Source organism: Chiloscyllium punctatum, chromosome 3 (assembly GCF_047496795.1).
Source record: "Chiloscyllium punctatum isolate Juve2018m chromosome 3, sChiPun1.3, whole genome shotgun sequence".
Lineage (NCBI taxonomy): Eukaryota > Metazoa > Chordata > Chondrichthyes > Orectolobiformes > Hemiscylliidae > Chiloscyllium > Chiloscyllium punctatum.
The window spans coordinates 57,171,473-57,197,377 of NC_092741.1; the positions used below are offsets into that span (position 1 = coordinate 57,171,473).

Consider the following 25,905-nt stretch of genomic DNA (forward strand, 5'->3'; position numbering starts at 1 on the left):
CAATGCCAAGGCATACAATGTCAAGTGTTGGAAATGGGGTGACAGTAGGAAAGTGGTTGTGTTTGACTAATGCAGGCTGTAGATCTCAGTGCCTCTATAAACATCAGAGTACTTCAGTGCAGAGGGATCTGGGTGTCCTTGTGCATAATTCAGAAAAAACTGGTATGCAAGTACAGTTCGGTAATATGGAGAGGAGATGTGGACTGGGATGGACAGAGTCAGAAACCACACAACAGCAGGTTATAGTCCAATAGGTTTATTTGATATCACAAGCTTTTGGAGCACTGCTCCTTCATCAGTACTCTGAAAATGTGTGACTTCAAACAAACCTGTCAGACTATAACCTAGTGTTGTGTGACTTCTGACTTCCTTGTTACCAGCTGAAGTCAAAAGGAAGGAGTTTAAAAGTAGAGAAGTGTTGCTGCAACTGTACTAGACATTAGTGAGACAAAATCTGGGGTATTGAATACAATTTTGGTCCCTTACTTGAGGGAAATATACTTGGAATGGAGGCAGTTCAGATGAGGTTCACTAGATTGATTCTAGGGATGAGAGATTTGTCTTCTGACGAGAGATTGCGCAGTTTAGGCCTATACTCTCAAGAGTTCCAAAGAGTGAGAGAAGATCTGATTCAGATAGATAAGACAGTAAAGGTGATTGACAAAGTAGATGAAAGAGGTAGCTTACTCATGTGGGGCAATCTAGAACAAGAGGTCATAGTGTTTGGATAGAGACGAGGAAAACAATCACTGCTTTCACAGGGTCTGCGAAACTGACTATCCCCAAGCCCGGCAGATGCCAGAACACAATGAATTTGAGGAGGAGATGGACAGATTTTTAGTTAGTTACAGTTTAAAGGATTGTAGGGAGTGGGCAGGAAAGTGAAGTTGAGGCCAAGAGAAATTCAGCCATGATCATATTAAATAGTGCAGCAGGCTTGAGAGTCTGAGCTGTCTGCTCCAGCTCCTAGCTCATGTCCTTATGATGACCGATGGCACTAACTGGCCACCCTGAATGGCTGGCACCTTCAGTTTGTTTGTTAACGGAACACAGCCACAACACTGAAAGGAAAACTTGAGATAACTCCACATAACCCGGACGTGTCGTCTTCCAGTAAAAGTCCCATCATGGAATTTTCTAGTTTAACGTACTCCCCACATCACACCAAAGTTTTCACAAATAAAAAAATTAAAAATTGAAGAACCATCTAATCTCTCAACAAGGTGAAAACAGCAAGGGGCAGTCATTACCTGAATAATAAGTGCAGCCACACCCACTTTCTCTGCCGTACCTTCAGGGTCTTCCAATTCCTTTGTTGCTTGATGTGAATAAAAACAAAGTATGAAACACAAATGTGAATAACAGTCGGTTCTGCTATAGCACAGTAGTTCCGTTCTCGTTCAACCCTGTGTGATATATTTTTTTTAAAAAATCGGGTAATTAGCAGCACCATTTAAAAACCAACATGGCCGAATTCGTGCTTTATCACCAATATATGCTTTAAAAATTTGCGCTGTAGAAAGTGTCCCCAAATTCAACAATTGTGTCACAGCGATTTTGCATTAATGAAATGTGCATTAAAGCAGAACGAACCGTATTTGAATGAAAACAAAGAGAGGGGAAAGAGGAATGTTATTTCACCCATCACCACCTGGCTTTAACAAAAGGATTCAAAGCTTCCTGACCATAATGGAGCCCAGATATCCCTGATGGTTCCGATGGTAAATTCATTAGCTGCAGAAAATTACCCAAGGAGCAAGTACTCAGAAAACTTTGAGTAGCACACAAAGGGTGGGCCTCATAGCCTGGATTCAATGCCACCCTTGGGCAACTGTCAGTGTGGAGTTTGTACATTCTCCCTCCAGGTTTCCTCCAGGTGCTCCAGTTCCCTCCCACAGTCCAAGGATGTGCAGGTTGGGTGAATTTGGGTGGTTACAGGGTTACGATGGTGATGATGGGGTGTCAGACTGGCTGGGATGCTTTTTGGAGGGTCGGTGTGGACTCAATGGACCAAATGGCCTTTTTCCGCACTGTAGGGATTCTACGACTCAGCCTCAGGCTATGAAGGAGGCAGTACTTTGGAGGGACGGAGAAAAGGTAAAGTTTTAACCATTAGAGTGGAGCACTCACTCTTTGAGGCAGCCATGTTTTGCAGCATTCTGGTCCGGGCCTCATTCATAACATCTTCTAGAAAGACAACATCTCCTTTCCGAGTCTTCATCCCTTTAACTAACCCAAAGGGAACATGCCGGCATCTGCAAAAGTGACCAGTGAAAGTACTACACATGGCAAAAGGAAGATGATTTGAGTTTCTTTAACTCTTAACTACAAGGGCAGCTTAAACCTTTCAGGAACAAAAGACACGTTTCCCCGAGTCCCATTGATAGTCCTTGTTAACCTGACACTGTTTAATTATTTTCATTCATTCATGGGATGTGGGTGTCACTGGTTGCCATCATTTATTTCTTGCCCCGAGCTCAAATGAAGGTGGTGGTGAGCTATCTTTTTGAACCACTGCAATCACGTGCTTGAGGTCGATCCATAATGGCATTTTGTTTTACGGGGCCAGGGGGCAAAAAGAGATCCAGTAATCTGACCCAACAGCACTGAAAGGATCAGCGATACAGTTACAAGTCAGGATGGTGTGCGGTTTGGAGGGGAACCTGCAGACGGTGTGGCCCCATTTGTCTGATACCATTGTCCTTCTAGATATAGTGGTGGGAGTTTGAAAGATGGTATTAAGGAGATTTGGTGGATTACTGCAATGCATCTTTCAAATCATACACACTGCTGCTACTGAGAGTTGGTGGTGGAGGGAGTAAATATCTGTGGATGAGATGCCAATCAAGCAGGATGTTTTGTCTTGATGTTGTTGGAGCTGCACTCATCCATGCAATTGGGCAACATCCCAACACAGTCCAGACTGTGATTTGTGGCTTTAGGGAGTTGGAAGGCAAGTTATTCGCCACAGGATTCTCAGTTTCTTATCTGTTCTCGTAGCCACACTATTTATGTAGTTGTCCAGTTCAGTTTCTGGTGAATGATAACTCTCACAATGTTAATAGTGGGGGATTCAGTGATGGCGATGTCATTGAACATCAAGGGATGATAGTTAGATTTTCTCTTGCTGGAGATGGTCACATGTATGGCATGAATGTTACTTGCTACTTGTCAGCCTCTTGTAGCTTCAGTATTGGGGGGAAGACCTGAATGGTGCAATAATCAGCATATATCCCCACTCAAAGTTAATGATGACACTGGACCAATAGTCTATTACTCGGCAGTACCAGCAAAGGTCTGGGAATGGGTGATCCAAACACCTTTCGTTCAGGGATTAGTGACTGTCCTGAAGAGGCCAAATGAGGCAGAGAAGAACATTAGACAGGGAATACAAATTGGTCTGTGAAGACAAAAAGAGGTGAGAATGGAGGATATTGAGAGGCAGTTAACAAGAAAATGCCACCAGTGCGACCTCTGGATAAAACATTTTCTTAACAATAGCTGAAGTTTCCCAGTACTATTTATTCTAGAAACCAGTTAATTTATTTTGAGTGATGGACACTTTTGATTGTTTTAAAAGTTTAACTTTAAAACTTAAAAAAAAAAATCTCTGTACTTTTCTTTGCTTCGAGTTACCTGGCAACCAATGCTTTTCTCAGCTTGTCTCACTTCTAGAATTAGAATTCCTTCAGCGTCACTCAGTCAAAAGAAAGGAATTCCCCTCCTCTCGGCACCTACAAGAAACGTGCAGCAGCGATTCCAGAAGACAGCCCACTACCACCTTCTCAGGGACAGCTAGGGACGGGGGCATCTAGGCCCAGACAGTCATGCCCACTCCCATGACTGAATAAAAAGATCCTTTTTCTCTGCATGCCTGACAGCATTTGTTCATGTTGGTTCAATTTCCCTCCCTCTATTTCCCTTCACTCCCAACAGTTGCTTTCCTTTTCAGCTTCTATAATTTTATCGAATATGAAAAGGGTGGAGTCAATTGTACTCGAGTAGTCTGTGGTGGACTGTGGTTTATTACTACATTACAATGGAAATGTGGTAGTTATACAGAACCTTCTTTACTTGGTACCTACCGTTCGGTCCAGTTGTAGCCCATGACTTTCAGTACACCAAACAACTGCTGGAAATGGGTACACTGTTCTTTATCTGTCTGAAGAAAGATATACAGCTATTAATATAGAAATCACAGATAAAGTGAATAACAAGGGTATTTTCCCTAGAGTGGAAGAGTTCAAGACTAGGGGGCACAGTTTTAAGATGAAAGGAGAAAGATTTAAAAAGGACATGAGAAGCAACTTTTCCACACAGAGAGTGGTTAGTGTGTGGAATGAAGTGACAGAGGATGTGGTGGATGCAGGTACAGTTACAATGTTTAAAAGACATTTGGATAAGTACTTGAACAGGAAAGGTTTGGAAGGATATGGGCCAAACACAGGCAGGTGGCAGTTTAGTTTGGGGACATAGTCAGCATAGACTATTTGGTCCAAAGAGTCTGTTTCCATGCTGTATGACTCTATGATTCTCTATCAAAGCCGAAAGCCTCAATCACAATCCTTTCAATCTAATGTCAAGAGGTATCCCAAAATATCCAAACTGAAAACAGCACAGCACAGCATAAGTTTATTTTTAAAAAAATGCTGAAACACAAATGCACCAGTAAGGAATCACTTTGTGCTTCTAGCCGTTGCAAAGTATGATCAAAGTCTTGTGGCAAACAAACAACTTTATAACTGCCCTTGAGCAGAAGGCTTCAGTTCAGCAAGTGGGCAACATCTGAGCAAACAAATACCTATCAAAATTAATAATCCTGGAGATGTACAGCCGCACAGTTTGAATGTAACGATGGCATCCCCACCTCTTCACTTGGCGAGTCCTGAATTCAAGTTGTTCCTCCTTGAAGTCATGCATTAGAAGGGAGATATTTTACAATGAGGGGAATTAAAGAAAAACAACCGAGCAAGGTGCATCTCCATGAATTTTAGATGAACATCAGTAAAACTGCCTGCCAGCCATCTCAATCAAGAGAGTGAACCCAAGATGGGAGAAGACAAAACAACATGCTGAAGGGGCAAAAGAAAACTGAAAATTAGTTAACAACTCAAAAACTGATAGTTTGATAAAAATATCAAAAATAATTGTCATGCATTTTGCAGCAATGATCGAACATCATTTGAAATAAAGTTATGGAACAGGGAATAGTCTCATTGTGAGCTGATGAAATGAACAGAGGTGGTCTCCCCAATCTCTCACAGCTGGCATTTTTAAAGATAGATTTTCAGGCTTTATCACAATTCGACAGGCATTGTATTTTTATATTGGACAATAGAGAAGACACAGCACAGAAAGAGACCGTTCAGCCCATCATGTCTGTACCAACTTGAACAAACTAGCTGCCTATTCTAATTCCATTTATTAGCACCTCGGCAGTTGCCTTGCAGGTTATAACACTTCAGGTGCAGATGCAGGTATTTCTGAAAGAAGTTGAGGGTTTCTGCGTCAGCTACCAACCTGGAGGAACACATGCCTGATAGCCCCCACCCTCTGGACAAGAAACTTGTCTCATGTCCTCTAATCATTTTACCAGTCACCTTGAATGTGTACCCTCTGGAAAGTGACCTCTCAGGTAGGGGAAGCAGATCCCCCTTGGTCACTCTATCCAAGTCCTCTGTTACTTTGTGTGTCGCAACTACATCAGCGCCCCTCCCCCCTCCCACCCCAGCTTCCTGTGTTCTCAGGAAAAAAACTCTATCTCTCCTCATCGCTCCAATTTTCAAGGCCTGGCAAGAGAACGATGGTCAAACAAGTCAAATTGGACATCCCGATTACAGGGAAACCTTGTTGTTATTCTCTGTAATTGTTACACTTTCAAAAACATTTCCCACTGCTCCCACACAAGGCAATTTTCCCCACTCTCAGAACATGTAGCATGCCAAGTATTTTGCGTGCTCATGGCTTTCAAGATTTTCAAATGTTAGACCATAAGACATAGGAGTGGAAGTAAGGCCATTCGGCCCATCGAGTCCACTCCGCCATTCAATCATGGCTGATGCGCATTTCAGCTCCACTTACCAGCATTCTCCCCGTAGCCCTTAATTCCTCTAGACAACAAGAACCTATCAATCTTGGCCTTGAAGACATTTAGCACTCCGTGGCAATGAATTCCACAGGCCCACCACTCTCTGGCTGAAGAAATGTCTCCGCATTTCTGTTCTGAAATGACCCCCTCTAATTCTAAGGCTGTGTCCACGGGTCCTAGTCTCCTCGCCTAACAGAAACAATTTCCTAGCATCCACCTTTTCAAAGCCATGTATTATTTTGTACGTCTCTATTAGATCTCCCCTTAATCTTCTAAACTCCAACGAATACAATCCCAGTATCCTCAGCCGTTCCTCATATGCTAGACCTGTCATTCCAGGGATCATCCGTGAGAATCTCCGCTGGACACGTTCCAGTGCCAGTATGTCCTTCCTGAGGTGTGGGGACCAAAACTGCACACAGTACTCCAAATGGGGCCTAACCAGAGCTTTATAAAGTCTTAGTAGTACATCTCTGCTTTTATATTCCAACCCTCTTGAGATAAGAGACAACATTGCATTCGCTTTCTTAATCACAGACTCAACCTGCATGTTTACCTTTAGAGAATCCTCGACTAGCACTCCCAGATCCCTTTGTGCTTTGGCTTTATTAATTTTCTCACCATTTAGAAAGTAGTCCATGCTTTTATTCTTTTTGCCAAAGTGCAAGACCTCGCACTTGCTCACGTTAAATTCCATCAGCCATTTCCTGGACCACTCTCCCAACCTGTCTAGATCCTTCTGTAGCCTCCCCACTTCCTCAGTACTACCTGTCGGTCCACCTAACTTCGTATCATCGGCAAACTTCGCTAGAATGCCCCCGGTTCCCTCATCCAAATCATTAATATATAATGCGAACAGCTGTGGCCCCAGCACCGAACCCTGCGGGACACCGCTCGTCACCGGCTGCCATTCTGAAAAAGAACCTTTTATCCCAACTCTCTGCCTTCTGTTAGAGAGCCAATCCTCAATCCATCCCAGCAGCTCACCTCGAACACCATGGGCCTTCACCTTGCTCAGCAGCCTCCCGTGTGGCACCTTATCAAAGGCCTTTTGAAAGTCTAGATAGACCACATCCACTGGGTTTCCCTGGTCTAACCTACTTGTTACCTCTTCAAAAAATTCCAACAGGTTTGTCAGGCATGACCTCCCTTTACTAAATCCATGTTGACTTGTTCTAATCAGACTCTGCTCTTCCAAGAATTTGGAAACCTCATCCTTAATGATGGATTCTAGAATTTTACCAACAACCGAGGTTAAGCTGATTGGCCTATAATCTTCCATCTTTTGCCTTGATCCTTTCTTGAACAAGGGGGTTACTACAGCCATCTTCCAATCATCAGGGACCTTTCCTGACTCCAGTGACTCTTGAAAGATCTCAACCAATGCCTCTGCTATTTCCTCAGCAACCTCTCTCAGAACTCTAGGGTGTATCCCATCGGGGCCAGGAGATTTATCAATTTTAAGACTTATTAACTTTTCTAGCACTATCTCTTTCGTAATGGCAACCATACTCAACTCAGCCCCGTGACACCCTTTAATTTTTGGGATATTACTCATGTCTTCCACTGTGAAAACTGACGCAAAGTACTTGTTAAGTTCTCCTGCTATTTCCTTATCTCCCATCACTAGGCTCCCTGCATCAGTTTGAAGTGGCCCAATGTCTACTTTTGCCTGTCGTTTGTTTCTTATGTACTGAAAGAAACTTTTACTATTTTTTTTTAATATTACTGGCTAGCCTACCTTCATATTTGATCCTCTCATTTCTTATTACACTCTTTGTTATCCTCTGTTTGCTTTTGTATCCTTCCCAATCTTCTGATTTCCCACTGTTCTTAGCCACTTTATAGGATCTCTCTTTTTCTTTAATACATTTCCTGACTTCCTTTGTCAGCCAAGGTTGTCTAATCCCTCCCCGGTTAATCTTTCTTTTCTTGGGAATGAATCTTTGTACAGTGTCCTCAATTATACCTACAAACTCCTGCCATTTTTGCTCTAGTGTCTTCCCGGTTAGCCTCTGCTTCCAGTCTATTTTAGTCAGTTCCTCTCTCATGCCTTCATAATTACCTTTATTCAACTGTAATGTTGCTGAAATACAGCTTCTCCTCTCACAAGAGGAAAAAAATGAAAATTTTATTGTATGTTCCATCATCCTATATTACTGCATGAACTAGAAGACTAGAAATAATCTGGAGTTTGCAGTTTGTATAAGGGCAAGGCTAGCAGCATTCACTTATATTAAACTGGACAAAAACTTCCAGTGTACTCATAGATGCAATTAAACATCGATATCAGTGAGTTGCTTTTTAAGCTGCCCTTATTCTGCAGAAGCTTTCCTATGCCTGATCAACAGTCTCACTATTCCCATACACAAAAGAAGTTGCAGTAGTTATCCAAGAGACACCCTTTAAATGGATAAAAAGTTAGAGGCTGCCCATTCAAGTGTAACTGCATGTTTAATAGAACGATAAGCCATAATTATTGACAAGCCACGTCCCTGGCACTACAAATGTATCTTTTTTAAACAGAAGTACAATGTCATTCCCTCAGATTTTAATTATTGGAGATTTAAAACAAAAATTAAATTTTACCTTTGCTTTGTCTCTTATCTGTCTCTCTCCCTCTCCAACTCCCATCTTTCTTTCTCGCTCTTTATTTTGCTTTCTGTAAATGATTTTACATTCAATTAAATATTCTAACTTACACTTCCTGGTTTAGATTCTGCATGTTTCAATCTAATTGACTAAAAAGATATGTATTTAGCCCCGTCTACACAGGCCCCAAATCCTCAGTAGAAGATCAGGCAGAAGTTAATTTCTAATTACTGTAAACCGTACTGTAAAAGCTTGCTATATTTTGCAAGAGTATGCATAACACACAGTGAGCACCATTCATTGTTTTTTCTGTCAACAAAACATGGGGCAATAGGTCTTTGTGTCTCTCACGCTGAATGAAGTTTTTATTCTTTTATGATCAAGTTGAAAATGGAGTTACCACGTGACATTCATATCAGTTGCTCAGTCCTAACCTTACGCATTGAATGACAACAAAGTCATGGATTTTTTTCCCTACCCAGTTTCCCTGGGGTCCACAAAAGAATTACCTGACCCTGCACCATCCATCCCACTGCCCACACACAAATCCCTGTCTCTTCCTGTTTTTGACCCAAAGCTGCCATGAGGGTTAAGCCAAACATTAGACACAGAACCCAACCTCTACATTGGTGGACAGGCTATTAGTAATAACATCTGCTTCTCATCAGCTTCCTCATGATCAAGTACACACAGGCAGATTGGATGTGTGTTCTGAACAGAAAAAAATGCAAGCAATTCTCCACGTGCCAGGTAGCTGTACTGGAATGGCTCGGTTGAGGGTAGTTGGGAAATACAGGCATTCAGGATAGTTTTTGATGTAGCCAGTGTAATCAGTTACTTTGTTGGTGCCAATGAGTGAACTGCATTGGCTGAAGATCTGTCCGGAGATGCCCACCATGAGATACAAAGCCAATGGCAATTCTGGACAAATGATGATTGAAACTTTGCCTCCAGTGCTCAGGTCTCTGGAACTGTCATCATTGAAGGTGATAAAATTCACTGATCCTCCTCTTCTTATTGGCTTAACTGCTAATATCATTCACAATACATGTAGCAAGAATGCAGAGTGTTGACTGCAAGAGTTAGTTGTGGGGTCACGTAGCTCTAGCTATTGCATGCTGTGCCGTTAACCATGCCCATCTCCATCTCTGCCTCATCTTGCACACTCTGCAAATTTAAAACTCTGCTGTACATACTTTATCCAACATGAAGTCCTCTTCACCAATCATCCCAGCTCACTAAGCTACACTGGTCCTCTATCCATCAACCAATTGAATTTAAAGTTCTCCCCATCATAGTCTTGCAACTTCCCAATGTCTACAACCCAGCAGAGTTCTTCATAACCTTCAGATCAGGTCTCACATGCCTGCCTGTTGCCTCCTTCAACTACTGATGCTTGGTTTTAGTCTCCCTGATATCATCCTTTGGAATCCCCTTATTCACCTGACTCCATATTTTCCTTCAGATGTGCTTTAAACTTACCTCTTGACCGGTCTTTTGATCACAAATTAATACCTGCTTGTTTAAGAGCCTCTGTTTTGTCTGATTATGTCTCTGTGAAGCATGTCGGGCTCATTCTCAAATTTATTGGCAGTTCTCACTGATAGAAATGGATAGTCAGGGTAGTCTGGTCAGTGTAAATAAACTTGCTTCATCAACAATATTTGCTTCTGAAGATCTGACCTTTCAGCTACCTTTTTATAGGAATACACTTGCTACCCCAAATCAGACAACAGAGCTCTTACATTTGACACTGAATTCAATATTGGACAGAATATCTTTAGGATACAAATTAAGGCTTACAATCTCACAATGGCTCAACAGCAGAGAGAGAGAGAGAGAGAGAGAGAGAGAGAGAGAGAGAGAGAGAGAGAGAGAGAGAAAACGCACAGATGGGAAAAATAGGAGAAAATGAATTTTAAGAGAGGCTTTGAAAATTTGAACAGACCAATTCATGCATAAAGTTTATGAATTCCTTGCAAATTATTAATATTGTGTTGTGCCAAGCAAGTCACATGGCTTTATTCTGGCTATGTTATTCTAACACAGACAAATATTTCTCAAAAACAGCAGTTTAAACTTTAGCAAGATAATTTCATACAAGTTTCATCAGATCTTTCATTTAATTTGACATTATTCAATCTTTTGAGTACTCCAGTTAAAAAGAATTCCCTCAGAATGGAAATAAAAGGTAGTAGAAATAATGACTGTACATCCAAACTGCTTAATTAAAAAAACAAACTGCAAGTTATATGAATTCTCAGGCTCCCAAGGGCAATTCTTGTTGAAACACTTTAGTTACCTACCACATAAATCATTTGGTCAAAATTATATTTCTCCATTCGATCTATGGCAGCTGCAATATCTCTGTAAACAAAATAGTGAAAGAACAGCAATTATTTCCATGGATGATATCTCTTGTTTCAATATTTTTTGCTGAAAATCAAAATGCCTCCCATCAAGTAGATCAGGTAGCAAACCTTACAAATGGGTATTCTCTTTCACAACGTAAAGGAGCAAAAGATCCCATACCTCTGGCATTTTAATAATATATTATGTGGTGAATTGCTCACTTATCGTTGTTCGTCGTCCAAAACACAGGCAACCAAAGGAGAGCAAACATACGTGAACAATTGTTTTCAAGTTTTGGAGTAAATTTTCTGCAAATGTTGACATTTTTCAAAGAACCGTATCTCAATTTTGGGGTGATACAGACAAGTTGTTCAAATTTAGACAATACCATTGCAAACAAAATACATTCATTAGTTTACACTAGCAGAAATAATGCAGTGTTTACACTTAATACAGAAATCAATGATTTGATTTTAATTCTAAAAGTGAACGAATTAAAATTTCACCCTGGTGTCATTCACTGAAGAGGATATCCATTGTACTCCCTTGTTCAGGAAATTGAGGAAAGTAGTTAACAGCAGATCCAAATAATCTATTTTTACAAAGCTGGCCTATAAATTAACACAGCAGGGCAATCTGCTGCTTTAAACAGTAATGGAAACTTAGGGAAAAATCAGGCCACACAGTCGTAATGTCTGGTAATACATCATTACGAATGAAATAATAACATATGATGCAAGGGATATTTGTAACATTCTTCCACTTGGATATTTCCTGTTAGGTTCAGTGATGGAAATAAAGACTTTCTCTCATCTGCTCGTGAAAAAAAAGCTGATGTTTTTCATTTTATCTTCTACTATTGACATATTTCCATGCAAAGGTACATTTTGCATATTTTCTTTAGCTCGAAGAGCTTACTAATGTTGTTTGAAATGTCCCACCATAAAAAAAGTAGAAAGCTTATGATTATAATTTCAGTACTGCACCAAGACACACCCATTTCTAATTACAGACCTTTAAAATATCCCCATATCCACACATAATAAAACGTCTTAGTTTTACTTTAATGATGTAGAAACTCTCTACAAAAGCATTGATTCAAGTAAGCAAATATATTACAGCTATTAAAAAGATCTGCTCACCGAATGGAAGATGAACTGGGAAAGTCATTTACACCATTTATTTAATATAAATGATTGATTATCTGTAAACGTGCAAACTATTCATAAGCCTCACCATTTTCATTCAATCAACCAATTTGTAGAGGTGGGAATAACTTGCACTAAATATTTTATTACAGCTAAAGATACAACAAAAAATTAGAACATGAACAGAGAGTTGTTTTGCATTTGTTTTTAGGCAACACCTCACCCACATATTCGTGACACCTCATGGGTAGGACTCTATGATAATTCAACGTGTTGGCAGAGGAGGAAAATCTCTTCCAGGGAATGGACTGAATGTAGCAACGGTAACAAGTTTTTAAAAATGCCAATTCAAGTTATTTGAAATTGTTAGGTTACAATATCCTTTTAGACATTGTCCCGAACATTGGAAAATGCAAAACTGAAAATGCCTACATGGGAAGGAAGATGTTTGTGGTCTCAAATTGGCCATACTCTGGAAAGGCAATGAACAATGATTCTACAGAACACATGATATTTCCAATCTGATTTAATTGACAACACCAGGATGTGCAGGACTCTGGGGGTTGATACCAAGGTGGAAGATAAAGATAAAGATAAATCCTTCGCAATGTAAATGGACCACCAAATGGTCTAGCTTTGCTACCGCATCTTCTAATCAAAAGTTCAAGGGTAGAGAGTAATTGGAGACGAAAGGGTGGATACAGTCAACTCCTTATGTAAATAAAGAAAAAGTCAGTTGTTAAAACATATCTAATTATTTTCATTGTGTACAATCTACCACTTTGAAAATCAATTAGCTTTCTGCATATCTGATCAAACATATTACCCATGACGTAAATGGGGAAAAGTACAATTCAAAATTCTCATGAGATCAAGTCAGTGGTGAACAGCGTAAAGTCGATGGGCGAAATACACTTCTGGAAAGCTCTCTGGTTTATATTCCACAGTATTCAGCTATTCAAAGTGGAAAGAGTGAGAACTGCAGATGCTGGAGAGTCAGAGTCAAAGTGCATGGCGCTGGAAAAAGTACAAGGTCAGGCAGCTTCTGAAGAGCAGGAACATCGACCTTTTGGGCAAAAGCCCTTCATCAGGAATGGGAAAGGGAGGTGCTCAGATACAGATAGGAGGTGGGGGGAGGTGGGGCTGGGGCTGGGGGTAGGTAGGTGGGATGGCCATAGGGGGATCCAGGTAGGAGGTGATTGTGATAGGTCGGAGTAGAGGATGGAGCAGATAGGTGGGAAGGAAGATGGACATGTAGGATAGTTCAAGAGGACTGTGCAGAGTTGGAGGGTCGGTTCTGGAATGAAGTTGCGGGGGGAGGAGAGATTTGGAAACTGTTGAAGCTGATGTAGTGTCGTGTGGTTGAAGGGCCCCAAGGTGGAAGATGAGGTGTTCTTCCTCCAGTCAGTGGGTGACTTTGATTTGGCAAATCCTGGGCCACCTCCACTGCATGTCCTTGGGGGAGGGGGAGGGTGGAGTTGATGTGGTTGGCCACAGGGTGGTAGGGTTGGTTGGTGCGTGCAGACCAGAGATGTTCCTTGAAATGCTCCGTGTGTTGGTGCTCGATCTATATTGGGAAGACAGGACGCCAACTCTCAGAGCAGTTCAGGAACATCTCTGGTCCACGTGCATAAAACAACTTCACTGTCCTGTGGCCAACCACATCAACTCCCCCAAGGACATGATTTAATAACACTTTTTACAGTGTCTCAATTATTCTTAACAATAATCAATTGCAGAAATTTTGTGGGCTTTCAGTGACATAACTAACTCTTTTCTTCTCAAATGTCTTCTGACAAAGGCATACCACATTTCCCAGGATGAAGGACTCAGTAAGATTTTCTCTTCAAATCTCTGCCCATGAATCTTTAATTGACTACAGCAATTTACAACAGCAGGCTGAAGTGACCCATCTGCTTGAATTTGTTCTTTCACAAGGAGGAAGCAGTTCATCTCATCTCTTACACCTTTCTCTTCACAACGTCATGACTGAAAACTATCTGCACAAGGAAGTGAACATCAGCCTTAGGGCTGCAACACTGATGTGGAGTATTGGTCCATTAGCATTCTTGCTGTTGCACAGAGTCAATAGCTAATTACAGCTAAATGTTCCAACTTCAACCTTTTTAAATTTTTACTTTAACTTATGCAGAACAAATCCAATTTTGTAAATTTAGACTCAGCTCAAAATGGCTCATGGTAAGGGTACTAATCAGTGATGGATAGGTTTACCTTTGTTAAAACCATTGTTCCTGACCTTAATTGCAGCCATTTTATAACTCCCTTCAAGCTTAAAAGAAAATGTGGAAACCTATAGGAAAGAACAAAGCGTTGCCAGTGCAGACATACAGCTGATATAGTCGAGAGGATGGCACTGGAAGAGCAAGCCAGTCAGGCAGCATCCGAGGAGCAGGAGAATTGATGTTTTAGGCACAAGCCCTTCATCAGGAATGAGGCTTGTGGGCCAGGGAGGGCTGCTTAGAGAAGAGTGGGAGGGGGTATGTGGCTTTGGGGGGGGGGGGGGGGGGGGGGGGGGGGGGAGAATGTAGCTGGGAATGTGATAGGTAGATGAAGATTGGGGAGGGGGGGGGCAAAAGAGAGAGATGAAAGGACAGAGAGGGGGGTGTAATGGATAGGTGGGAAGGAAGATGGACAGGTCATGAGGGTGATGCTGAGTTGGAGGCTTGGGACTGAGATAAGGTGGAGGGAGGGGGAATGAGGAAACTGGTAAAATCCACATTGAGCCAGTGTGGGTGCAGGAACCCCAGATGGAAGATGAGGCATTCTTCCTTCAGGCGTCAGGAGGTTAGGGTTTAACAATGGAGACGGCCCAGGACCAGCATGTCCTTGGTGGAGTGGAAGGGGGAGTTGAAGTGTTCAGCCATGGGGTGGTGGGGTTATTTGGTTGGTGCGGGTGTCCCAGAGACATTCTCTGAAACCATCCACAAGCTGATTTCCTGTCTCCCCAATGTATAGGAATCCATATCGGGTGCAATGGATATAGTAGATGACATGTCTGGAAGGATCCTTTGGGGCCTTGGACGGAGGTGGGGGGGGGTGGAAAAGAGGTGTGAGTGCAGGTTTTGCACTTCTTTCGTTGGCAGGGGAAGGTGCTGGGAATGGGGCGTGGTCCGGTGGGTGGGTGGAGCGTGGATCTGACAAGTGAATGGTCTCTCTGAAACAAAGATAGGGGTGTGGAGGGACATTTATCCCTAGTAGCGGGGGCTGTTTGTGGGTGGCAGAAAGTATGGTAAAGTATACCTTGACCAAATATAATAGTTTCAGATGTGAATGTTTGGATGGATAATATGTAAATGTCACCAATACTTTAACATATAGGAACAAAAATACACCAATCATGGGGAAGAATTACCTGGTCAAGTAAAGGGTTGTTCCATCAGAGCGAAGCACCTTGGCATAAGCTGAGAGGTCACCGTTTGGTGAAAGATCTACTACCCCAGTTCCTTGCCTTTGGAGAAAAACACAGAGGCAAATTTTCAATTACTTTGTTTGCATATTTTTGTCATTCAAAACGGAGAAATAAAGAAAACTGGATTTGTCATTGTCATATACAACACCACTCTATATGATGGATTCTTATGCTTTTGACAGATGAATGTTTAACAAGAAAGAAAGACTGGCTTAACTTAAGGTTGATGTTGTTTCATGTTGTGAAACTTGAAAAGGGTTCAGAAAAGATTCACAAGGATGTTGCCAGGGTTGAAGGATTGGAGCTACAGGGAAAGGTTGAATAGGTTGGAGCTGTTTTCCCTGGAGCGGAGGCTGAGGGGTGACCTTATAGAGGTTTAATAAATCATGAGGGGCATGGATAGGATAAATAGACAAAGTCTTTTCCCTGGGCTGGGGAAGTCCAGTACTAGAGGGCATAGTTTAGGGTGAGAGGGGAAAGGTAGAAAAGCGACCTAAGAGGTAACTTCTTCACGCAGAGGGTGGTACGTGTATGGAATGTGCTGCCGCAGGAAGTGGTGGAGGCTGGTACAATTGCAACATTTAAAAAGGCATCTGGATGGGTATATGAATAGGAAGGTTTTGGAGGGATATGGGCCGGGTGCTGGCAGGTGGGACTAGATTGGATTGGGATATCTGGTCAGTATGGATGGGTTGGACTGAAGGGTCTATTTCCGTGCTGTACATCTCTATGACTCTATATGTGATGTTAGGCAAAGTCTCAATTTTGAAGCGCAAGGTATCCAATTTTTATATATTTTAATATCATTATATTGGTGAGTAGTTCTGGAGCCATGGTTTAGTTTTGAAATGAGAATGAGAGAAGCTTCCTGAAGTGACAATGCTAACTGGTTTGCATTAAGAGAGTTTTAAGAGTGGGCAGAGTAAATGCTGAAGAGCATTAGCTAGCTTTCAGTTAGAAGGATCATGAATTGATCTTTTCTGCTGAAGGGAAGCATCCATTGCTTGGAAAACTTTTAGTTTCAGTTTACTGAAGCCCTAGTTGATGTTTGGTGTATAAGACTTTTTCTCCTCAAGACAGCAGTTAGTTCAGAAAAGTTAGAAAACAGGTTCCCTCAGAGTGAACGTTTCGGGCCGACGTATTTGGTTAGTACCCCAAAGGGGTTACTCAAAGTAGAAGCTCAGATACATGAATACTCAAGGAAGAAGTTATCAAACTGTCAAAGCTATAGATGTGTCAGAGAAGAGAATTCTCTGGTGTTTGAGTACTGTAGAGATGCTATTAGGAGAGCTGGAATATTGTATTTGTACACAATTGTGCTACATGTAAATAGCTTGCTTTATTCTATTTTATATTTTCCTTAATATAACAAATTTGTGTTAATTGTTAAAACCAGATTTTCAGCATTGTGTGCTGTGCTTCCATGAATGACAGTGTGTCAAATAAAAATAAAACAATATATTTTCTATCAGGCCAGATTTCAGTTTGAGATCCAATTTGTCCAATAATAATTTAAAAAACACAGTTGGACCATTATTTGCATAACTGATTACAAATTCTGCATACAAAATTAACCTTGGAGGCACTGGCTTTGTGCCACACACTTGTAATGAAATCTTATTTGATATGTGACAACGGTTGCTATTTATTCCCTTCCCATAAAGGGAATAAAGCATTTTACAATGAATGGAGTGATTAGTGTTAGTTAAGTAAACAGTTGCAAACATAACAACGGGATCCAAAAGCAAACAAAGAAGTGACCACAAGTTGCTTTTGATAATTCTGAATGGGAAAGGACTCCATATTCTTTCCAACCCAATTTCATCAGAAACAAAAACAGAAATTGCTGTGTGTCTGAGCAGGAACCTGAAGACTCCCAAGCAGATGTCAGCTCCTGGTGACCTCATATGCACAAAGTTTTAAAAGCATCATGCCCAATCACACTGAAGGAAACAGCTGTGGCAGCACCCATGGAGAAAAATCAGAGTTAACGTTTTGGATCCAGTGACCCTTCCTCAGAACTCAATTTAATCAGATATTGCTCTCTCCCTACACCTGGAGCCTGGAGGAAGCTGCATGTGATTAAAGTGCCCACTGATATTTTGGACATTATAATTTACCAACCAGGATAATACAAGATTCTCTGTTCTTCTTAAACAGTGTCAGGACGATCCTGTTCACCAGAGGAGACAAACAGAAAACTTAATATCTTGCCAAATGCCATACCTTAAGACAGTGCAACACCTTGAAAGTACTCCACTGAAACCAGCCCAGATAATGTGATCAAGACCTCAAAGAGATTTGATCTCTCATTTTGTTTCCTTTGGTGTGACTGGGTCATTTGTTCAAATACATGGTGTCTTTAAACTTTTAATGTGGGTGTGTTTGAGAGTTTTCAGGTTTCTGCACAGACACACAGCTTACAGAGAACATTATAAATGCCCTTGCTTAATGTTAATTTTATTGATTAGATCAATCTAGATATCAAACAAAGGGAGCTTTGAATTTGTATAGCACCTCATCACATCCCTTATTACTGCATATTTAATTAATGCATTTTTAAAGTAAAAGGAATTAATAGCTGGCTTAACTATCAGTGAAGTATGAGATAAGGGAAGTATAGATCAGAAAATGGACCTTCCTGCTCTCCTTCAAAAAAACATGCCATGGGGTCTTTCACATCCACCTGCCAGAAGGTTCAATGACTTGCCTAAATGATGAAATCTAAGTTGATACCAATTTTCCCTCAGTTTTACAATGAATCTACTCGCTATGTTATGTACATTAGAAAAATCAGTTACCAATGGAATAATCTAGAACCTCGCAAATTAAAGGAGCCCTTTATCAGGAGCTCCTTCATCCTGATGAAGGGCTCCTGCCCAAAATGTCGATTTTTCTGCTCCTCGGATGCTGCCTGACCTGCTGTGTTTTTGCAGCACCACTCTAATCTTGACTTTTATCTCCAGCATGTGCAATCCTCACTTTCGCCAAGCAAATTAAAGGCTGACTTCCAAAAGTTACCCGTTCTAAATTCTGAGAGAAAAATTAAGAGGTTGCCTGCAAACTCACTAAGATGGGGCGCTGATCTGAATACAATAAGTCAGGTGGCACCAGAGGAGGACTACAAATCACAAAAACAAACAATGAATTCCAGAATTTTCTTCAGGGAAGATGATACTTAGACTGGCATTTGGGACGCAGAATGTCAGTTGCATTTTAATATCTCTCACCAGGAATTAGTTATTTGCTGTCTTCTGGAAAACTCAAAAAATCCAACCAGCTTTCAGAATGCATTTGAAGTGTTTGATCCTTTAACTACGAAGACAACTTGTCCTTACACAGCCCACATTTAACATCTGAGACATGACGAAATGAAATCTGAGTTAAAGCCACAGAGGCATGTCCCTATGAAATAGAATTTTTCAAGTATTTACATGAGCCTTCATGTAACTGAGAGTACAACAGTTCTAACCTTTCCCCATACAAATGATTTCTTAAACAAGGACAAACGGCAAGCTATAAAGATAATGATTACAAAAGCTACCAGCCCACTGAAACCTGGGGCCCCATTTGTTTCAGAGAAATAGAACAGTTTGTTCTTATGAAAAAAAAAGTGGTAAACTGACCATAAAATAGAGGTGGGCAGAGAGGGTAACAATAGTTGTGCTGACATTGCAAGTGGTTGGCTCATGTTCAACGGTTAAAAAGGATTCAGACATGTGACTGGCAACCCATGCTGTGTCAGCCCAAAAATAGGGCGCATTAATCCCACTTTCATCATTCCTCTTTTGTGCTGAACACCTAGGACTCTCGCAACATAATGACCGTGTCTCTACCTCAGAATCAGGAGACCCAGGGGCATCTCATAACATCTCTGGCAGGTTGATTGTAGATTTTTGTTTTGTTACGGTCAGAAGGTTGTAGGAGGCAATCCGAGTCAGAGTCAGTCAGCTAGCTTCTGTGGAAGTTGGACCAGGAGACATTTAAGGAAGACTCAGGGAAGGGTTCCCAAACATTTAGGATGCTGCTTTCATAATTTTAATGAGATTGATGCCAGAGGATGAAGAACAGTGCTTCAATCATCATGGGCTGCAAACCTTTTTTTGTCTAGGTAACTACTTCTTAAACGTATAGACTATCTGAAAATTCAATAGTTGATTATCAATATTAGATAACTGTGATCGTGAACACCCAAACTCTAATATCTCAGGCTGCTCAGCAGTAAGATTTTCCAAAGTCACTTGGCTATATTCTATATGTTTGCTGATAACATCCAAGCTCTACCTGCCCATCACCTCTTCTGACCTCTTCCCCACTGCTTGGTCCTAGTCATCCAACCCACTAGCTGAGAAAGACTTTTGGCTCACCCAAGATAATCACTGGGAAGACTGAAGCTGCCAATTTCACCAAAAGCACCCAATCTCCCTCTTCATTACGTCCCAACAAAATAAAACAAAGTTTTGGACAAAAGTCACTGAGCACAAGAACGAGTCAGTCCTTCAAGCCCATGGGCTCATCCAGGACTTGTACGTTGGTACAATGAGATCAATACGGTTAAATGTCTGAGGAGAACCAAAGGTCATTTTAATTCCCAACATCCTTCAAATGATTTAGGAGAACATGTACTGAAATTCTGTTGGGTCACTTTAACTTGCTGCCTCATGGCATCTATGGGCCCATGCTCCAGAACTGTAAGACTTGACCTCATTTAGAAGTAACCGTCCAGATTTCCTCTCTCAGCTCTGAAGAATGTCAACCCAGGAGACCTTCTTTTCAAATGTTGGCTGAACATGTGCACATTTCCAGCTGTCTTTTTATTAAAACATTAAATCATGTCCTGCAGTGAGATTTGTACAAAGGAGGAGTTCATACTGTTGGAGGTAATATATTAGCATGGATACATGAATGGCTGGCTGGCAGAAAACAGTACATACAAATGGATCTTTGTATGATTAGCAGAATGCAACAAGTGGTATCCAGCATGGATCCGTGGTGGGGCCTCAATCTTTAGCAATTGATATCAATGATGGGTGGAAAGGCATGGTAGATAAATTTGTTGATGGCACAAAGATAGGTAGGAAAGTACATTCTGAAGAGGGCACAAGGAGGATGCAGATGTACATAGACAGAGGCCAGGCAAATATCTGGCAGATGGAGTGCAATGTGGGAAAATGCGAAGTTATTCATTTTGGTGGGAAGAGTTTAAAACAAAGCAGAATATTACACCAGAATAATGGAGAAACATGATGGTGTAGAGGGCTCGAAGTCATAGAGATGTACAGCATAGAAACAGACCCTTCAGGTGAACCCGTCCTCGCTGACCAGATATCCCAACCCAAGCTAGTCCCACCTGCCAGCACCCGGCCCATATCCCTCCAAACCCCTTCCTATTCATATACCCATCTAAATGCCTTTTAAATGTTGCAACTGTACCAGCCTCCACCACAACCTCTGGCAGCTCATTCCATACATGTACCACCCTGTGTGTGAAAAAGTTGCCTCTTAGGTCTCTTGTATATCTTTCCCCCCTCACCCTCTAGTTCTGGACTCCCCCACTTTAGGGAAAAGACTTTGTCTATTTATCCTATCCATGCCCCTCAATTTTGTAAACCTCTACAAGGTCATCCTTCAGCCTCCGACGCTCCAGGGAAAACAGCCCCAGTTTGTTCAGCTTCACCCTATAGCGCAAATCCTCCAACCCAGGCAACATCCTTGTAAATCTTTTCTGAACCCTTTCACGTTTCACAACATCTTTCCGATAGGAAGGAGACCAGAATTCCACGCAATATTCTGAAAGTGGCCTAATCAATGTCCTGTACAGCCGCAACATTACCTCCCAACTCCTGTACTCAATACTTTGACCAATAAAAGAAAGCATATCAAACGCCTTCTTCACTATCCAACTACCTGCGACTCCAATTTCAAGGAGCTATGAACCTACATTCCAAGGTCTCTTTGTTCAGCAACACTCCCTAGGACCTTACCATTAAGTGTATAAGTCCTGCTAAGATTTGCTTTCCCAAAATGCAGCACCTTGCATTTATCTGAATTAAACTCCATCTGCCACTTCTCAGCCCATTTGCCCATCTGATCCAGATCCTGTTGTAATCTGAGGTAACCCTCTTCGCTGTCCACTACACCTCCAATTTTGGTGTCATCTGCAAACTTATTAACTGTACCTCTTATGCTCGCATCAAATCATTTATGTAAATGACAAAAATTGGAGGACACAGCAGCGATCCTTGTGGCACTCCACAGGTCACAGGCCTCTAGTCTGAAAAACTACCCTCCACCACCATCCTCTGTCTTCTACCTTTGAGCCAGTTCTATATCCAAATGGCTGGTTCTCCCTATATTCTGTGAGATCTAACCTTGCTAATCAATCTCCCATGGGGAACCTTTTCAAACGCCTTACTGAAATCCATATAAATCACATCGACCACTCTACCCTCATCAATCCTCTTTGTTACTTCCTCAAGAATCTCAAACAAGTTTGTGAGATATGATTTCCCACGCACAAAGCCATGTTGACGATCCTGAATCAGTCCTTGCCTTTCCAAATACATGGACATCCTGTCCCTCAGGATTTCCTCCAACAACTTGCCCACCACCGACGTCAGGCTCACTGGTCTATAGTTCCCTGGCTTGTCTTTACCGCCCTTCTTAAACAGTGGCACCACGTTAGCCAACCTACAGTCTTCCGGCACCTCACCTGTGACTATCAATGATACAAATATCTCAGCAAGAGGCCCAGCAATCACTTCTCTAGCTTCCCACAGAGATCTAGGACACACCTAGAGTCATAGAGTCAGAGATGTACAGCATGGAAACAGACCCTTCAGTCCAACCCATCCTTGCCGTGGGTCTGTTTTATATCTTTCCCCTCTCACCCCAAACCTATACCCTCTAGTTCTGGACTCCCCCCACCCCAGGGAAAAGACCTTGTCTATTTACCCTATCCATGCCCCTCATAATTTTATAAACCTCTATAAGGTCACTCTCAGCCTCTGACGCTCCAGGGAAAACAGCCCCAACCTGTTCAGCCTCTCCCTATAGCTCAAATCCTCCAACCCTGGCAACACCCTTGTAAATCTTTTCTGAACCCTTTCAAGTTTCACAACGTCTTTCAGATGATCAGGTCCTGGGGATTTAGCCACCTTTATGCGTTTCTAATACATGATTTACAAGTTAGAATGCAGCTACAGTAAGTAAATTAAAGGAATTATGGAATACTAAGAGGAAATGAACAAAAAAAAACAAAAGATCTTACTGCTTCAGCTATACAGAGCATTGGTAACGACACATCTTGAATACTGTTTTGGTCTCCTTATTTAAGGAAGGTTGTAAATGAAATGGAGGAGGTTCAGAGGCGGTATACGAGACTGATACCTGGAATGAGCAGGTTATCTTATGGTGATGGATTGTACAGACTGGCCTAGTTTCTACTGAAGTTTACCAGAGTGAAGGGTGACTTGACTGATGTAAGTAAGATCCTGATTGGTTCCTGATAGGGTGCATGTGGAAAAGGTCAGTCCAGACCTACTGGGCACTGTTTTAAAATTAACAGTCACGCTTTTAGGACAGAGATGAGGTGAATTTTTTTTCACTCAGAGTTGAGACACTTTGGAATTTTCTGCATTAGAAAATGGTGAAGCCAAGGCCATTAAATATTTTCAGGGAGGTGGAGAATAGATTCTCATCAGGCAAACGCATCAAATGTTATCGGGTGAATGGGAACGTGGAACTTAAAACAACAGATCAGCCACGATCTTATTGAAGGTTGGATTGCTTTCAAGGGGCTGAACGGCTTACTTCTATTCGTTAATCTGATGTTTGTACACATTTAGATTTACAAAATATGACTACTGAAGTCTAACCGTACATTGTTTTCTTGAGTAATCCTTTCTGATCCAGCAGCCACAGAATCTCCTGCGTTTTTTCTTGGTAGAACGATTCTCCAGAATACTCATCAAAATGCACACCAAGCCGCTATTAGAATACACAATTTTAACAAATTGGATTAATTGTAAAAGATCACTTTCAAATCAGGTCTCACAGCAAAATCACAATTCAATTTAGATTAACCACAAGCAGCTTGCAGCAACTGTATCAAAAACATTTCAGAAATTTAATTCAAATATTCAAAGTTACTTGATCACAAAACAAAATGCTGAACAGAAGTGCACTTATTATTTCCATTAGTCAACACAGTGAACAATACACACTTTGAATTAAAAATATTTGTTCAGGGTATTTTAAGGCATTTTACTTTTAACTTTGTACAGGTTGTTCTGCTAAAATGTACGTTTCATTAACACAAATTCAATAGAACGCGAACTGTTTCTACAGCACAAACTTTTAAAGGGCATATTGGTTATAATACAATTCCGGCCCCATTAGTTTAAATGGTGCTATTACGCGATTTTCTGATAACTCAGAATTGCATGAGAATGGAACTACTGCATTATAGCAGAACTGACTGTAAATGTGATTTTAAATGGAAGGCCCATTGCATTCCCACATAGTGCCACTTAAGCTTGCATGGAAAATGTAACCTGATCATTTCTGGACTTCTACACAGGTGACATGTTTGCATACACAGCCAAAATTGTGCATGCGCAAACACATACCCAACATGCTGGTAGGCACGCACATTAAGAGCAGCATGGTGGCACTGCTGCCTCACAGCACCAGGGACCCGGGTTCAGTTCCAGCCTCTGACAACTGTGCAAACTCCACACAGACATTCTTGCTGTGTCTGCGTGGGTTTCCCCCAGGTGCTCCAGTTTCCCCCCACAGTCCAAAGATGTACAGGTGTTCAGGGATGTGTAGGTTAGGTGTATTAGTCAGGGGTAAATATAGGGTAGGGGAATGGGTGTGGATGGGTTGCTCTTCGGAGAGTTGGTGTGGACTTGTTGGGCCAAAGGGCCTGTTTCCATACTGTGGGGATTCTAAGTTCTAAAATATATACACACACATATATATATATAAGTCAGGCAGTTCCTGGAAGACTTACAATATTAGCATTCTATAGACAATGTCAATAAGACACACTGAGGAAACGGAAGCTAATAAATAAGGTGGGGCGAGGTGGAGCGGAAGCTAATAGGAATTAATTGAATAGGTTTTTAATGGTATCATGCTGGGTAATAATGCCTTTGACAATGGGATCATGACCAATAATTGTTGTTCTTTGCACATACTTCCCCAGACTGAGTGTGAACATGATTAGAAAATAAATTTTCTGTTCATCAAGCTGCATCTGTTAAATTGCAGCCCTGTTGTAATGAAAAGTTTAAGATCAGCCATTTCGCAGTTACAAAGTCTGTCAACGTCACGCAGATACTGTCTCTCTGATGTACAATTTTTAACTTCCTGAAAGGGTCTCCGTTGGATATAATAGAGCCACAGGAACATTTGATTTTATGTATTAAAGGTGTTGCAGTGAAATTAATAAAACCAAATTTTGAAAGGTCCAAATGACTAAAAGTCAACATTTTACATACTGGAAACTGCTGCACTTTTGTCATTTGTTTTTATTATAAATTCTAAATTCTATTATAAATATAATGCTGCAATTATGCCCTCTCAATATTAGTCACTCTGATACCTTTCCAATTCCCCCAACTCCTTAGCCAATACAGCAAAGATACCCCAATATTCCAATCAACTCTGTTTCTTAGCTTAAAAAATTGTTATTTCTTAATTTCAATTCTAGTTAATATCAAAGTACATTTAATAATAATGACAGATTGTATGACTTTAAAATGGGCACTGGATTACATCTCCATACTTTGATTCCATTTCACCCAATGACTGCACCTGTGGTAATCCCAAGTGCAGTAGTGTAGGACAATCAACATCAATTAAATAATGTTATGCAAATAGCCTGGATCAGCATTTTTACATATCAAGGTTTACTTAAGGCCTACTTATGATGCAGAGATGTTTTGTTAGTTAGCCACATCAGCACACATCTGCTCACCATGCTTTGTGAGCTAGGAGTGGGGGAAGATACCTGGTTACAGTAGAACAACGGCTGATATGCACCAGCATAGCAGGAACAACTGGAATCCACTATTTCACACCTGATAAATCTTTTTGTATTCTTCAATGCTTATCGACCTAAACTGTTGCCATAATCTCAAGGCGTGCTCATCCCCTCCCTCTAGTTTCTTGAAAAACTCTTGCCCTGCTTTGTGAATGTCTTCATTGGTTTCTGCCATCTTGTTCACTTCAACATAAACCTGCAACACAAATACAAGACCATTTAATACTGACAATCTGGTTATATT

The 25,905-nt window shown here is 41.3% G+C and overlaps 1 protein-coding gene across 3 annotated transcripts in view; it reads right to left on the reverse strand.

The window, feature by feature from the left end:
• The window catches only part of rars2 (arginyl-tRNA synthetase 2, mitochondrial), a 77,077-nt gene that overhangs the window by 21,808 nt on the left and 29,364 nt on the right, over positions 1-25,905 (reverse strand). For all 3 annotated transcript variants that reach the window (XM_072553666.1, XM_072553667.1, XM_072553657.1), the window contains 7 exons: positions 25,699-25,857; positions 23,493-23,599; positions 15,554-15,649; positions 10,987-11,047; positions 4,086-4,162; positions 2,131-2,255; positions 1,251-1,318 (listed from right to left, as the gene is read on the reverse strand). In XM_072553666.1, the coding sequence (XP_072409767.1) occupies positions 1,251-1,318; positions 2,131-2,255; positions 4,086-4,162; positions 10,987-11,047; positions 15,554-15,649; positions 23,493-23,599; positions 25,699-25,857 (693 nt within the window). The remainder of the gene's footprint in view (positions 1-1,250; positions 1,319-2,130; positions 2,256-4,085; positions 4,163-10,986; positions 11,048-15,553; positions 15,650-23,492; positions 23,600-25,698; positions 25,858-25,905) is intronic.